This window comes from Nelumbo nucifera, chromosome 5 (genome assembly GCF_055504915.1).
Source record: "Nelumbo nucifera cultivar China Antique chromosome 5, China Antique-T2T, whole genome shotgun sequence".
Lineage (NCBI taxonomy): Eukaryota > Viridiplantae > Streptophyta > Magnoliopsida > Proteales > Nelumbonaceae > Nelumbo > Nelumbo nucifera.
In genome coordinates, this window is record NC_142653.1 from 34195580 (window position 1) to 34211265 (window position 15686).

Consider the following 15686-nt stretch of genomic DNA (forward strand, 5'->3'; position numbering starts at 1 on the left):
GGCATAGGGGGGGCAAGTAAGCATATTCTAGTTCTCATAATTTGTGATTTTTAGCTCGCAGTCTACTATGAGAGTATTGACTTAAGCATCAGAGTGATCTCGCCGGGTTAACCACCCTGGGTCCTCTAACATTGATTCCTTGCAGGTCTCTAAAGAACTACGAAGCTCAACAATCAATCCAGCTCGCCACTAGGCAGTTCGTCCCTTTGGTCAGCTCGACGACTAATAGGCAGCTTGGCTCTCTGGTCAGCTCGACAACTAATAGGCAACTCGGCACCTAACCTGCCCAGCTTGCCCAATTAACTCGACACCTAATCTACCCCCAGCTCGGCTTGGTCAGCTCAGCATCCAGGTCCCCATCCAACAAAAATTTAATTCGGCCTCTGAGTCATCAACCACTTGGAAGTAGACCAAATGACGAGTTACTTAGCACAAAAAATTGATACATCACCAAAAATTGATTCGTCAATTAACTTCATCACCCCGAAGTAGATGCCGATTTGACCGCAAAGAACGTATCTCTCTCTCTCTTCTTTTTTCTTCAAATTGCTTATCAACTGCTAAAAACAATTTCCTGATGGACTTGATATCAAAACACAGACGTTAGCCTTTCATAAATGGCAAGTCTCCGCCGGTATTTTTCTACAGACGTTAGCCTTTCCCGGATTACTTCGACACTTCGTACTACTAATGCTTGAGGAGCAGGGATAAAACAGTCATTTTATACAAAGTATCCTCCTGATAACGTAAAAGATCGTTGGTTAAGGTTACTTCAATATATTCCGTTTCCCCGGCCTGGCCGGCGTACTGACGGTGAAATTAAGATGAAAAGTTTACTGATTATTCTGTCAAGCAATTAAAATTTCTTTTTTTGCTTTTCTTGAATTTTTAGGGTTTCGATATTTGATCTCTCGTTCTCTCATTTAATAGTTACTAACGAAGACGGATCGACAAACAGTGATGATCAGTGGACAATTTGATTTTTATATGCAACTTTTAGACCGATTGGGAATTTTGAATCGGAGTCGCTAGGGCTTGTCTTCTGATCTGGACGAGAAGTAGCTTTTCATGGCGGATCAGGAAGAAGAAGACCTGCAGATGGCTTTGCGTATGAGTCTTCAACCATCGCTCCCTGAGGCAAAAAGGAGCAAACCTAGGGAGAATGCCGGTACTACAAGTGTTTCTTCCAATCCGGAGGAGTCCCCCGAGGCGAAGAATCGAAAGTTGCAGCGGGAGCTTATGGCTGCGGCGGCAGAGAAGAGGATGATGTTGGCAAAGAACGCTGCCACCGCAAAGGCAGAGAAGAGCGTAGTGGTTGCCGCGCCGGAGCCGAGCGATCCCGTTTTAAAGGCGGAAAAGATTGTTACTTCCGGCTTTGTAGGAGAAAAATCCAAGATGCTGTATACGGGGGAGGAAGCAAAGAATGGGAATATTGGGGAAGAACTATTGCCTGCAGAAGCAGAACAATTGTTTTCAATGGTTTTTGGAGGTTGCGTTTCGAGGGATATTCTTGCTCAATGGAGTAATCAGGGTATAAGGTAAGGGCATATATTGCTTTTTCGCTTTCCAAATCTTTGATTTTTTAATTGGATGAGTATCAGGAGTCCAACTTTGTTTGATCAGTTTTGTAATTTTTTTTGCGTTTTTGGTGACTGTAGAGCTATCATTTGTATTGTCATGGATGTTTAGTACCTGGCTCTTTATTCTTTAAAATCACATCTGAAAATGGAAGTGAAATTTTTGACTTTGTGGTACTATGCCTTGTATTAGAAATATCATATATACATTAATTTTCCAATCATAATGCTACACTGTGGAAATTCTTCTGGACTTTGATACAGAAACCTGCCTGTAGAAACTAGAAACCTAGACACCTAATGTTTTCCAACACCATGATTCTCAATTGTTTGATAATATCAATGTTAGATCTATGGTTTCAGCCATTCATACCCTAATGAATTTTTCTTGCCTATCAACTAGGTGGTGGTGCTCATAAAAGTGCAGACACAATGGGTTAAAATACTTGATATTACATACTATATTTCTGATTCCATCCTTTTTTGAGTTACTGGGAGAATCAGAAAGGTATTAAGTGAAAACATATAATAGGTTAATGAAATGACAAGTCTGATATTTTTTCATTGCAAGCAGAAGAAAATATTACTCTCCCCACCCCTGCTCCCCCACTCTCTCTCCAAAAGCTGCTTTGCCCTTAGTTACAAGAACCTTGTGCTGTTTTCTGCTGAAGCTCTGGTTCCATCCCCTATTCCTAAATTTTAACCTCATACAAGTTCAGTTCAGGACAAATAACCAATTAACAATTGTACATTGTTCAGTTATTGTATTTCTTTAAAACTCCTATATTCATATGTCTCCTTGGCATTGCTTCTTTCTCTTTCGAGACCACTAATTTTCTGATCCCTCACCCCTGTTGTCTCCATTGTCTTTTCCCTTTTATGAGGTTAACTATCTATATTCTGTACTGAAAGCTGAAATCCAACTGCGGGAGTATTGTATGATGCACAGTGGAAGAATGAGTGTAGCAAAGTTTAGCAGCTGTCTTATTCTCTTATGGAAATAATCTCATTATTGTGTGTTATCTTTCCCTTATTTTCTTGTGTTGCTTTTATATAGAGGTTTTAGAGTTCTGCTTCACATTTCTCTTTCTTAATTATTGATTTGTAGTCCTGTATAATACAATGGTGGTTTCAAGCTCCTTTATTTATTTGCTTCATAAAACTTTATTATAGGTTTAGCTCTGATCCAGAAACATCCATGGGCCTTGTGCAACATGAAGGTGGGCCTTGTGGCGTTTTAGCAACCATTCAGGTGATGCCATAATTTTCTATTTGCATCCTTGTCAATTTGCAATTTGATCGACCCATGTAATGCATTCAGACTTCCTTGAAGAATATGTTTTTGAATTTATGTTATTTTCTATAAGAACAGCCAATGCATCCAAAATTAATGTTGAATAACTTATACTTGTTTGTTAGTACTAGACCGGTAGACCCTGCAATTTTGCCTGTTCCATCCATGCCTAATTGCTAAGTCTTTAAGTAACAACCTTACCTTTTCTTTTTTGCCCTAATGAAGTTTTGATGGTCTTTCTCTCTCTGTTTCTCTGGGCTTCAAATAAGTTGGATCTGAACTGATTTGAATCTAAATTCTATCTGATAGTTGTGAAATATTATACATTATATATTATTTATATATTATATAAATAATATATTTTTATATTTTATAAATAATACAATATATTTTTATATTATATCATCAAGTTTTTTTTTACTACAATCCAAATCAAATCGGATGCCCAATAAGATAATCAAATTCAAATCCGAATTATAATCGTAGAAATCTGACAGGTTCTTATCGAATCCAGATCGGTTGAATTTCTTATTGAATAGAATCGGATATACCCCTTACCAAATTCGATATTATCTGTTTGCAGCCTTTCTCTCTATCTGTTGCCCACCCACGTACACCCACCCACCCACCAAAATAAAGTTCATTTACAAAACCAAAAACTTTCTAGAGGCCCACATTACAAGTTTGGCACCTCTGCTATTTGACATGGGGATTTTGGAAAATATTGAAATGCAAACTGTCTGCATGGTTATTTTGAATTTGATATGTTAAAAGACACATCTGAAATTGGTTGGCTTTTATGGTGCAATTTAAAAGAATGTAATAGGGATAGTAGATGTAACTGAAACTTTATGTAGATGGTGGATGAGAAAGTGCATGCATCTATGTGTATAGATATGACAAATAAAACTCTTGCCATCTAAGTGGAAGTGCCGGAATATGTTTGACACCCGACTTTATTCAAATTTCAGAAAATAGATGGTGGATGAGAAAGTGAGATGCATATGTATATGTATATAGATATGACAAATCAAACTGTTGCCATCTAAGTGGAAGTGCTGATATATGTTTGGCATCTGACTTTATTCAAATTTCAGAAAGGAAATTCTGTAGCTACCCCTATTTCTGAAAAGATATGTCCCTTATAGGTTAGACTCCTCCTCCTGAAGATGCTTTTAAACCAAACCTTTATGGCTGAAGCATAACAATCCCTTGAAAGTATTCACAAGGTTAAAAGGTGGTATTCTTTGGGGTTGGGCCTAGTAGGAAGGTAAAGAGGATTAAAGAACTTCTGATTCATGCTGCCAGGGAATCTGGTTAATAATTGCATGAGTTTCTATTTGCTTTTATTGGGTTTCAAGGTTCCAAGGTTGCGGGGAAATCTTAGGAGTTTCTTTTTGTGGCTGGTTGTTTTCTCATTTTTCTAGTTCGGGTCTCCAGTGATTGGGATTTGGTTTGGTTGCTATTGCTGATGGAGTTGGGTGTGTTGCGCCTTTGTCTTGGTTCATTGTGTGATCTTCATGGTTCTTGGTTTGTAGGGTTGTATTGTTGTTTTCACTAGGTGACTATTGGTCACTTCCCTTGTATTTTCTCTTTTTATTTTTAATAAATTTTATTTTATTACAAAAAATGTGTTTCTCTTTGCTTGGTTTTAGTGCTGATCATTACGAGTAGATGTTTTGCCGTTGTCTTTGATGTAAAGATCTTGTATGAATATTTTTCGTCTGTAACTCTGGATCATTCATTTTCTTAATTTTGTTTGTTGTTCATCTTGAGTTGGATCCATATTCGTTGTGTTGATCTTTATCTATCATATATGACCAACTTATTCTTGTTGGTATGATGAATCATGAGATTATGTTCATTATGCTGCTTACCTTGATGGTATATTTCAGTACTTGATGCCTATGCAGATCTTTTTTCTTCTATAGCCTTTGTTATTGTCTTACAATGCTGTCTTTCTTTGTTCGTGCAGGCCTTTGTCCTCAAATACCTTTTGTTTTTCCCTGGTGAAGCAGGTAAAAGTGCAACCAACCTGATGTCACAAGATACGGGTGCAAGGAGATTGTCTCAAAGTGAATGTGTCACGTCGGGTAATTTTGCTTCTCTAACTGAAGCTGTAAGGGCAAGGTGATTATTCTTCTGCAATAATTTCCTGATCATTGCATGTGCTTGTGTTTCTTCTATAGTGTGATTCCTGATAATTGTATGTGTTTCTTCTATAGTGTGAAAATAAAGAATTCAGTACATGGATGCATCAAAGGTTTTGGTTTACTAACCCCCTGAAAGATTCATTAATTTTTGTCAGTGTAAAGTAATTTGCTATTTATATGTGCTCATCTATTCTTTTTTACTTTCCTAGCTATCTTGCTTATGTATCAATTTTTTATCTTTGACTAACTTTGTTCCCTTACAATGCTTGTTTTTTCAATCTTCTTGAACTTAACTAATGAAAAATCAGTGTGCCTGGAAATGGAAATATCTATGTAATTTATTATTTTTAAGTCATTTTTCTTCTTGGGGATAATCAGAAATGGTCAATAGATTGCCTTCAAACAATTTTAGTCATCTTCATAGGAGGTTGGCAAAGTTTTAGTGCTGGCTGCTAACCTGACACAACCTTCCTCCTTTATCTGGTCTTGGGACTGGCATTGTAAGACAATATCACACTGGCAGTGTTGTCTGAGTCTATAACCAATCATAACAAATATCTAGGAGGTTTGGACGATTGTTCATAGTCAAGTGCTTTCCTGAAACTTTTGCCGGGATTCTGCATGGGACATTTAATATTTAGACATCTTTCTTAATGTTTTGCAGAGCTTTGGTTCGAAGTATGGTAGAAATATTATTTTCATGTGGAAGTAAGAAAAGAGCTATTGTTGCAACTTTGAGTGTTTTCAGCCTGTATGCCGAGGAAGGTTCTGAAGATGGTCAAAAGGATGAGGTGGTCGCTGGTCATCTTTAAGTTGACATTGCATTTTCACTCATATAGGTCAATCTTAGAGTTATTTTTCTATATTGTCTCATCTGTGTCTTGATTTGCTTATGGTGAGTTTATTATGTCTAATCTACAGACAATTGCAAAATCCCTGGAAGGTTTTCAGGTTGAATCAGCTTCAGACTTGCATAAATTTTTAAGAGTAAAGACATATAATTCAAAGATGGATGCTTTTCATGGGATTAAGTCAATGCTTCCTGTTTTCCAAAGTCGTATGGGAGCAATACTGTTTCTCATTTCTGCATTACTTTCTCGAGGACTGGTATGTTTTTCAGTTCATAACATTCATGTTTTTTCTCTCTCATGCATTTGTGAGTTAAATTTCTCTCCTAGCTTCAGTTTACAAAGCACAAAGCAAACCCAATGTTAGCCAGAGAACCTTCCCCAGTATCAACTGATGTTTCTTCCTGTTCTTAACTGCTTTTCACTTCTCTTACTACTGAATGAGGAGAGCTCTTCTATGAACGAGGAATGGTTACTAGGGAAAACCTTGTATAGGAAACTCAAGGGCTGGGAATGGATTTGCATAGCATCTGATTTCTGTCTTGCTTTACTTTCAGCTTTGGCCGGCATTGTATTTGTCTTACTGTTTTTCCCTGTTATCCAGCTTTTTGGGTAGCATGATATGTGAATGAATTACTTGATGTTAATTATCAAAAATAAAAGGAAAAAAAAGAAGAAGAGGAATTGGCTCTCATGAAGCTGGGAATTTCTAATGGGGCCAAATTTACTCTATTGATTGATCTCTATGCAGCTTGGGTAGATACTATAGTCTTGTAAAAAATTCCAGTTTATCATTTTAAAGCATTTAAAATTTTTCTTGTTTCAGGAGTCTGTTCAAGCAGACAGAGATGACCCTAGCTTACCATTAGTCACTGCACCGTTTGGTCATGCTTCACAGGTACATGATTCACTGTAATATCTGTTCTGCCAGGTTCATTCCGGCTGTTGGCTGCCCTCATTAATTTGGTTGAATTGGACAATAATACTATTTGCTGCTTGATGGTCATGGAACAGGAAATTGTAAACCTACTGCTTTGCGGGCAGGCTGTCCCTAATGTGTTTGATGGGAGGATGGATCTAGGAGGTGGCATGTTTCTGAAGGGCATACCTACAAGTGTAGAAGTTGGATTTCTCACTCTTCTAGAGTCTCTCAATTTCTGTAAGGTTGGGCAGAATCTGAAATGCCCAAAATGGCCAATATGGGTAGTTGGAAGTGAATCACATTACACAGTCCTCTTTGCTCTTGATACCAGTGTCCAAGATGAGAATGAACTTGAAGAGCGGGAATCACAGATCCGGAAAACATTTGATGCACAAGACCAAAGTGGAGGAGGAGGCTTCATCAGTGTGGAAGGGTTTCATCAAGTTCTCAGGGAAACAAGCATCACTCTGCCACCTGAGAAGCTTAATCACCTTTGCAGCACAGGCTTTATAGTATGGAGTGAATTTTGGCAGGTTGTGCTGGAGTTGGACAAGAATTCAGGAGGTCTGAAAGATTCTACAGGATTGATGGGCAAGAAAGTTTTTGCTCTCTACCATTTTAATGGAATTGCGAAGTCTGTACTGAATGGAAGTCAAACAACATCTGGAGGTGAGAGTCCACTACAGAGACCGAGACTCACCAAATTAAAAGTTTCAGTGCCACCCAGGTGGACACCTGAGGAATTTTTGGCGGATGTTGTTGTCTCCCCTGGTCCAAGTGGGAATGACAGTGGTAAAGATACTGTTATTGAAGTGATTCAACCTGATCCTCCACAGCATGCGCCACTAGTGGATTGCATCAGAACTCGCTGGCCTCGTGCTGTTTGCAATTGGGTTGGAGATCCCCCTAGTATAGTCTGACTGGTTGGATAATGAAGTTTTTAGTTGAAACACGAGTGCATGAATGACACCTTTCCGTATAAGATGTTCTGGTAACTGGTAAGCATGCAAAGTCAGCCAAGGGGACCAAAAGTGCCAGCAGATGGGGTCTTCCTTAATTTGCAGTTGCATGATAACCAATAAGAGAGAGCATGATTTGGCAAGCCCAGGGAGATGCATGTGCAATACCATATCTACTGTGTATTATTGTAACCTTCACATTGTAATTCTCGTGTTAATTAGGGAAAGGGAAGAAATGAGCCCCCTAACCAGATGTATAATATTCTGTTTAATTTTCCCTATATCATTGTAACTAGAGAAGCCTTCTGTGATTGTTATGCTGTTATACCATGGCATCTACAAGGAATGAATGAATTGAATTTGGACTTTCTTCTTTCCTCTTTTCTGGTTCTGAATTTTTTGCTTCCTTTTTGCTTTCTTTTTGCTTCTTTGATGATCTTACATGTGTTAATCATTATTAATATCAACTTCATACAATTTCTTTGGTTTGGTTGGGCACGTTGGCTTTGAATTGGAGCCTCAAGGAGCTCGATTAAATTCGAGGCCAGTATTCCTTTTTCACATTTTCCATCATCGACTCCTCACTCATAGGTTGTGTGCATCAAAATTGAGTATTCTACCCTGTAATACTCCACATTCATCCGCAGGACCCAAGTCAGGATTGACTGAGCTGGCACGTAATATTCTTGTCATTTTTGCAATGGAAGCCTTGCTTCATTGGCAGTCCTAACTCCTAAGCTCTTTGTTCTCAGATCATGTGATATCTAAATCACTGCCAAGCCTGACTGCCTGAGGGATAAGTACTTTAGTCCAGTTCAGCCTGAGTAGGATGTTGGTTTGGTTAGATTGGTGGGCGGCCAAGGATTAAAATATAGATATGGTGCATATCTTATTGACATCAGTGTACCAGATACGTTTGGATATATTGATGCACAAAATTATATTACTTTAAAAAACACGAATGGCCTCAAGAATATTTTTGAAATTTTTTAGGACAAAATTTACCCTTCTACATTTAAATTTATTGATAAAAGTGAGGGCAAATAGGGTAACTGGTTATTGATATTAAATAAGTTGAAAAGAGGTAATTTTATGATATTCAATACATTCAATTCCCTCTCAATAAATCCAATATTTAATTTATTAACTTGCATTCATGTTCAATGAATCTTATATTTAAGTCATTTTTGTTTCTTCTCATCATTAAGTTCTATTAAGTAAATCCATACTTAATAAATTAATAATTATAATAACATAAAAGCTTATACTTTTAAAATCTACTGAAAAATTAGAGTTTTCATCTAGGTGTTGGTAAGAAATTAAACCATTTTGGGTCAAATGGGCTAATCCATGTTGCCACGATTAAATAATAAAATTAAAAAATAGTTAAAATAAAAAAATGGAAACATTTTTAACATACATATTAAACAATAATAAATATGATAAATAAGAAATGTTTTTATTAATGATGGAAATTGAATGTAAAATTTAAAACCAATTGGAAATAAAAATATATTCCTATTCTCTCTTATTAAATCTTATATTTAAGATATATTTTTCTCATCATTAAATTCTTGTAATTAAATCCGCAATATTAATTTTAATAGTACAAAAATAAATATTTTGAAAAGTAATTTGAAAACAAAAGCATTTTCTTTCCTCTTGGTGGTGGGCAAACAATTGATCATTTGGGGTCAAATGGATTAATAAATAATTCCATAATTAAATAATAAAAAACTTAAAATAAATAAGTATGAAATGTAAGAAGTATTTTTTATTAATGATGAAAATGGAATGCCGAATTTAAAATCTACCTAGAAATGAAATGATGTAATGGTCAAATAATAAAATTTTAAAAAATAGAAAATACAAAGAATCACAAAAATAAAAAAAAAGATAGAGAAAATTTTGGGCACATATCTAATGTTATATATTTATAAAAATAAAATAATGGGTACATCTCTAATATTATGCATTCATTATATTGAACAAAAATAAGTATTATACATAAGAAAAAAGTTTTTCAATGATGAAAATATAATACAAGATTTAATGTCAACCTAAAAATCAATCCATTTTTCTTTTTGGGTGGTGGGTTAGTGGTTTGGGTTGTAGGTTGGTCCAAAAACCAACAAAACTCTGACAACTGACTCTACATTTCAAATTATAAAACCCCCTGCCATGTCATTAGAGGCTTATGTGGTTGTTGACAACATGAGACTCTTAATCCATGTTGGACACAAAAAAAAAAAACCTATACCGAAAATAGATTTTCAGTTTCTCTCTCACTCCCACCATCTCTTAATCTCCCTCCCTTTTCTCTTACTCTCGTAGTCATCTCTTGATCTCCCACTCTCCTAGCTTTGGTATGTAGCCAAATCAAAACCTCAGCCTATCTCCCATTCTCTCTCTCTCTCTCTCACACACACACACACACATTCTTATTCCTCATTCTTCCTCTCGGTTGATATCTTTTTCTCCCTTAATCTCTATCATTCTCCCTTAGTCTTTCTTCCGCTACCTCTCTCATTTTTTTTTTCTTAAAAAAAAATATAATATTAATCAGCTTCTGTTCTTAATTCGAATGGTTACCCGATCTAGTTAGATACCAAATTATCTATTTTTGAAATAGGAATTAAAGTAGTAGATCTTTTAGACTTCTCAATACAATTTCTTTCAAATTCATTAAAATTTCATGTACTGATTCTTCAATACCTACTATGGTAGAATATTCGTGTGGTATCTTCTCAGATTTTGCACGTGTGATACATGTTCCTTCTATTTCTCCAAGCAAAGCCCTTCGCATCGCGATGCCTATCGTATCGGTTTGACCTTTCATAAGCGGAGACAAAATAAAACGTCCATAATAAAGACGCTTACTGTCTACTCTTGATTCAACACACTTCCACTATAGTGTCCGAGTAGATACTGCTATTTCCTCTTGAACCATAGTAATATTATTTGATCAGATCATTGAATCATTTATTTCTCTTGAAATCTGTTCCGTTCTTATTTCTACACACGCCTTTTTTTAGGAGGTCTACATCCATTATGTGGCATAGGGGTTACATCCCGTACAAAACTTAATTGTAGACCACTTCTACGAATGGCTCGTAATGCTGCATCTCTTCTGAGACCAGAACCAAGAGACCAAACCACTTGTACAATCAAGTTATAAATTAATATCAAATTGGTGTAAATTTCATAGGCAAGAGTTTTTTTGTGAATTTTTATCAAATTGGTGTAATGATTTTTGAACTATACCAAGTTGGTCTCATGTTTTTTATATGAGTTGATTAATACCATATAAGTGTATAAGAAAATAAAAAAATAAAAAAGAGCAAGAGCAGTGTGAGAGAAACTAAAGGAGAACGATAGAAATTACGGGAGAATGAGAGATTGACTAAGAAAGAAATGAGAGAGATTGAGGGAGAACGATAAGTAGAGAGAGAATGAGAGAAATTAATAGAGAGAACGTAAATACAGAAAACGAAAACCATTTTTATTTATTTTTAAATCACAAACATTAAGCAGAGAGAGATGAATGTGTGTGAGAGAGAGAAACTAAAAACCATTTTCTTATTTTCTAATCACCCAACATTAAAGGGTAATTTCAGTATAAGCTTTTTGTTGTGTCAAATATAGATTAAGAGTCCCATGTTGGCAATAGCCACATAAGCCTCTGATGACATGGTTGGGGTTTTTATAATTTGAAATGTAGAGTCGGTTGTCAAAGTTTTGTTGATTTCTGGACTAACCTGTAGCCTAATTTTAAATGTACAACCAGTTCTAACTATAATTTTCCCTAATTTAAAACTAATCCGGAAGCAAAGCTATTTACTTATCTAGATGGTGGGTCAATGATCCAATATTCTGAGAAACCCATAATGCCATTAATTGAATAATAAATATTTAAAAAAAAGAGAGAACACCAAAAATGAAAATGTACAGAATATTGTCAAAAACATTTGAGAACATTTTTAATGTTATATACTCATCATATTAAATAAAAATAAATGTTAAAATAAAAGTTATTTTTATTTATGATAGAAATGGAACACAAAATTTAATAATAATAATAATAATAATAATAATAATAATAATAATAATAATAATAATAATAATAATAATAATTGTTATTTGGTATAAGCATTTAAGTTTATTTTTAATCATATTGTTACTTTTGTTAATTTTCAATTTCTATCTTAACTATGATGTATCTAAAATTCAAGTAATTAATATGAAGAAAAATTTCCCACAGTGCAATGCATGTACTTAATTACTAGTTTTTTAATAGGTTTAAACCATCCCGGCCCTCTTTTCCAACCCCTGATCATTATAAAATAGAAAAAAGAAATAAAAAGAAAATTGTGAATAGGCTACATGAATGTTTGCTTAAATGTTATGTGGATCCGAATCCAAAACTCAAATACAAATTTATTTACAGTAGTATTGTTTTTGATCAAATTCCTGGTCCCTACTCCCTACATGTTAGAACTTAGAACTTAGAAGTAGTGTTGTCAATTATAATTGGGTCTTATTGGGCCAAATCCGATAGTCCCAATTAATAATTGGCTCAATTCTGGGTCCGTTGTTATATTAGACGCTAGCCCTGTAAGCTTGCCAGTCTTCTGCGGGGGCTAGTTCTAAACGTTTGGTTTTTAAGGTAAGACATACCTGACTTTTTTTAAATAGACAACTTTTAAAATATATCCTAAATGGTTTTTAAATCGACTTTAAATGTATTCTGATATTTATTTCAAAATTTTAAAATATACCAAAATTCATGTTGGTGATGGAATTCTCTCTCCTTTGATTTCACTTAACTCAAATTCAACTCAGCTTAAATCTTTTCAACTCGCAGTCATTGGTTTTTTAACCTTTCCTCAGAAGTTCTTCTTCTATGCTTGAATTGAAATACAGTCGACCAGCTCCTCATAAACTCCTCTTAGCATAATATCTTAGACCACTGGATAAAGTAGGGGTGGATACGAATCGAGCCGAGCCAAATATTTGACTATTCGAGTTCAGCTCGACAATAAAATATCAAGCTCGAATTAGGGCTTGAGCTCGATTTGAACTAGAAATATCAATTTGAATTCGGCTCGAATAAAAAATACTTACATTCGAGCTCGGTTCGGCTCGAGCTCAATAATGAACCGAACCTACTTGAGCTCAAATTCGAGCTCGAATCTGAGCCTACCCGATATCACAAAGTCCCTGTAGAAGCCATAAGAAAATCCGAAATAAGACGAAGAAGAAGAAAAAGAAGAAGAAGAAGAAGAAGGAGGAGGAGGAGGAGGAGGAGGAGGAGGAGGAGACCTGGAATTGTAGGGTCATTGACCATAGGTCTCTTCGGTGGTGGTGTCTTTGCTTATTGCACACTCGCACTTGCCCTTTATTCGTCACAAAGTCCCTGTAGAAGCCATAAGAAAATCTGAAATAAGAAGGAGGAGGAGGAGGAGACTTGAAATTGTAGAGTTGCAGACCATAGGTAATCCTCTTTGGCGGCAGCATGTTCTCAGTCTTCTCTTCTCACTTCTCAAACCGGTTTGGTAGTTCAAGATTCATTCGAATGTTAGGAGGGTTTTTTTCTCTCTCTCTCCCATCCTCATTAGACAAAGAAAATCTAAGATACAATAGGGACCACAATATAAGTGTGTGTACACTAATAAAATTAAATATAAATTATATAATTATATATGAATATTATATATAAATATAATATTATATATAGGGTTTGAATAGGCTCGTGAACCTAATGAACTGAATTGCATAGTATTCGAGCTCGACTCGATTAGTAAACGAGCTCGGTACTCAGGCTCGAATTTGATTCAAAGCTGGGTCTGGACCGAACCGAGCCGATCTCAAATACCTCGTGAAAAGCTTGGTTCGTATCCACCCCTAGATACAAGGATAGAATGGGTGCCATGGGTTACTGGTTAATTAGCTGAACAACTTCCTAGGAAATGGGTATCAGAATGCACTCAAACCCTGCTCAAGAGCTTTAGAGAATCCTCACCGAATGACACAGAGTTCCACCACTAGAACTGAAGTGCAAATCTCCACTTGACCTGCTGCCATGATCAATCAACAGCGGGATATAGTATGCGTTTGCAATTGTGGGTGTTTTTTCATCCAATGTTTATATTTTATTTGCTTGTAAAATCGAGAAAGGTAATAATTGCAATCGTTTATGACAAATAGGCGCCACATCAGCATAACAGTGAAAATACACTTAACTGTTGGGGGAAGCTTTAAAAAATAACTTCCCCAAATTGTAGGAGTGCACAGAAACCGAAGTTATCTTTTCCTATTCATGAGAGGGGAAATTAATGCTGAAGTGACACTTATGTGGCAGATTTTATTGAAAAAGTGTCTACACTTCCAAACACACGCATAACTGATAGCATGCATATGGCGCCCACCTGCCCCAACAAACCCAATTCCATTTTTGTGGGAAGAAAGGGTTGCATCTGTCTCTACCACTCAAAATTGTTTCATAAGTGATGAAGGAAGATTTGGCCTGACCTCGTAACCACTCAACACGTGGCAAATGCGAACAGCTCAGCACAACAGCACGCCCAAGGCACGAGCACCAAGGGAAGAACTAGGAGCCTGAACACCCTACTAGGGGCCCGAACTCCCTACTAGGAGCCCGAACTCCCTACTAGGATCCCGAACTCCCTACTAAGAGCCCGAACTCTCCCTTTGGCCCCGAGCCTCACACAAGGCAATGACCCGAACTGGCCCGCCGCATGGCAGTTCGGGACACTCCCCTATCCGAACTCAAGACATCACCTCGCTCACCACTCCGACACTTTGCTTCCAGGACGCCGAACTGAACAAACGTACCATACCTGACACTGAGGTTCGTATCCAAGGGCGGCGCACCTGACTGACTTGGGATCTGACGCTTGACAGCCGCACTTCAACGGCCACCTGCCACTGTCATCGCCAGTCGCAGAGACGGCTCCGACAAAGAGAGCAGTGGCGGTTCTGTCCAGCAGAGGGGATGACGCCCGAACTGGCAGGGGCCCAAAGGTAATCATACCCGACCTGACAGAAGCTTAGAAGTGAGTGCACGAGGTGGTTATAAAAGGCTCCCTACCCCCCCAAGAACGAGGTATGTGAACTTTGTGCCATCTGGTTTTATCTTGCCTTTGAGAGAATTCTAACTTGAGCTTCGGAGCATTCATACCGGGTTCCCCCCGGAGCTTCCTCATCTTCTCCGTTTCAGGCTCCCTATAGCTCCGTTCAGAGGCAAGGTCGTTGACAGATAGGACCAGTCGAATTGCACACCATCAATTGGCGTCGTCTGTGGGAACGCTTCTAAAAGCCTCCCTCTAAACTTTCATAACCTCTTTTCTCCAAAAACCCCAACACTCATGGCTTCTTCCAGCAACGCCAGACGTGGCATGGAGACAAACACCATCGGGGAACAACTTTAAGTCCCCGTGGTGTGCATCGGGCAGTTCACCATCCCCCTTCTAGTGGATGGGATCCCCAGCTTGAATGTGCCACAAACAGTGGCGCCCGTAAACCTTCCTGCCATGAGCATCCCCCTTCCACTTCCTATCGAAACAACTTTTGCTGAATCAACTGCTGTCCCCCTAGCGACCCGCTAGAACCAGTTTGACGATCTGATGCAATGCATGCGGGCAATGCAAGCCCAAATGCAACAATTCTAGCAGCACCAAGTACTGCACCACCTCTCTCAACATCACTATCAGCAGCAGTTCCCCCAACTGCCCCTGAACCAGTCACTGCTTCCACCTCGGCACCCTGCTCCGAAGCCAGTTAAGGCTTCCCCTCAGCGTGGATGCCCTCGCCGAGGAGAAGCCTCCCAACTCCAAAACCCCCCTAACAGCTAGGCCTCCTCCCCAGGCCGAAGGGAAAGAAGAATCACCCCCGCCTCGCAGCTTGTAGGTAG

General features: G+C 37.6%; 1 protein-coding gene across 2 annotated transcripts; it reads left to right on the top strand.

Annotated features, from left to right (window-relative positions):
- Positions 1-584: 584 nt before the first annotated feature.
- LOC104599882 (ubiquitin interaction motif-containing protein) lies at positions 585-8130 on the top strand. 2 transcript variants are annotated; one of them, XM_088886999.1, is made up of 8 exons: positions 585-813; positions 931-1538; positions 2751-2829; positions 4847-5001; positions 5689-5815; positions 5946-6131; positions 6699-6770; positions 6887-8130. In XM_088886999.1, exons 2-8 carry the CDS (start codon positions 1069-1071, stop codon positions 7712-7714), a joined length of 1917 nt encoding a protein of 638 aa, XP_088743125.1. In that variant the 5' UTR covers positions 585-813; positions 931-1068; the 3' UTR covers positions 7715-8130. The 2 variants fall into 2 exon arrangements, with proteins under 2 accessions (XP_088743125.1, XP_010260928.1); XM_010262626.3 differs by having other exon boundaries at positions 608-730.
- Positions 8131-15686: the final 7556 nt, after the last annotated feature.

Bases quoted from the DNA above. Each gene is read 5' to 3' on its own strand.
- LOC104599882 (XM_088886999.1), top strand. From the start codon at position 1,069: ATGGCGGATCAGGAAGAAGAAGACCTGCAGATGGCTTTGCGTATGAGT. The intron at 1,539-2,750 runs GTAAGGGCATAT...ACTTTATTATAG, and splicing joins TGGAGTAATCAGGGTATAAG to GTTTAGCTCTGATCCAGAAA. The intron at 6,771-6,886 runs GTACATGATTCA...GTCATGGAACAG, and splicing joins CGTTTGGTCATGCTTCACAG to GAAATTGTAAACCTACTGCT.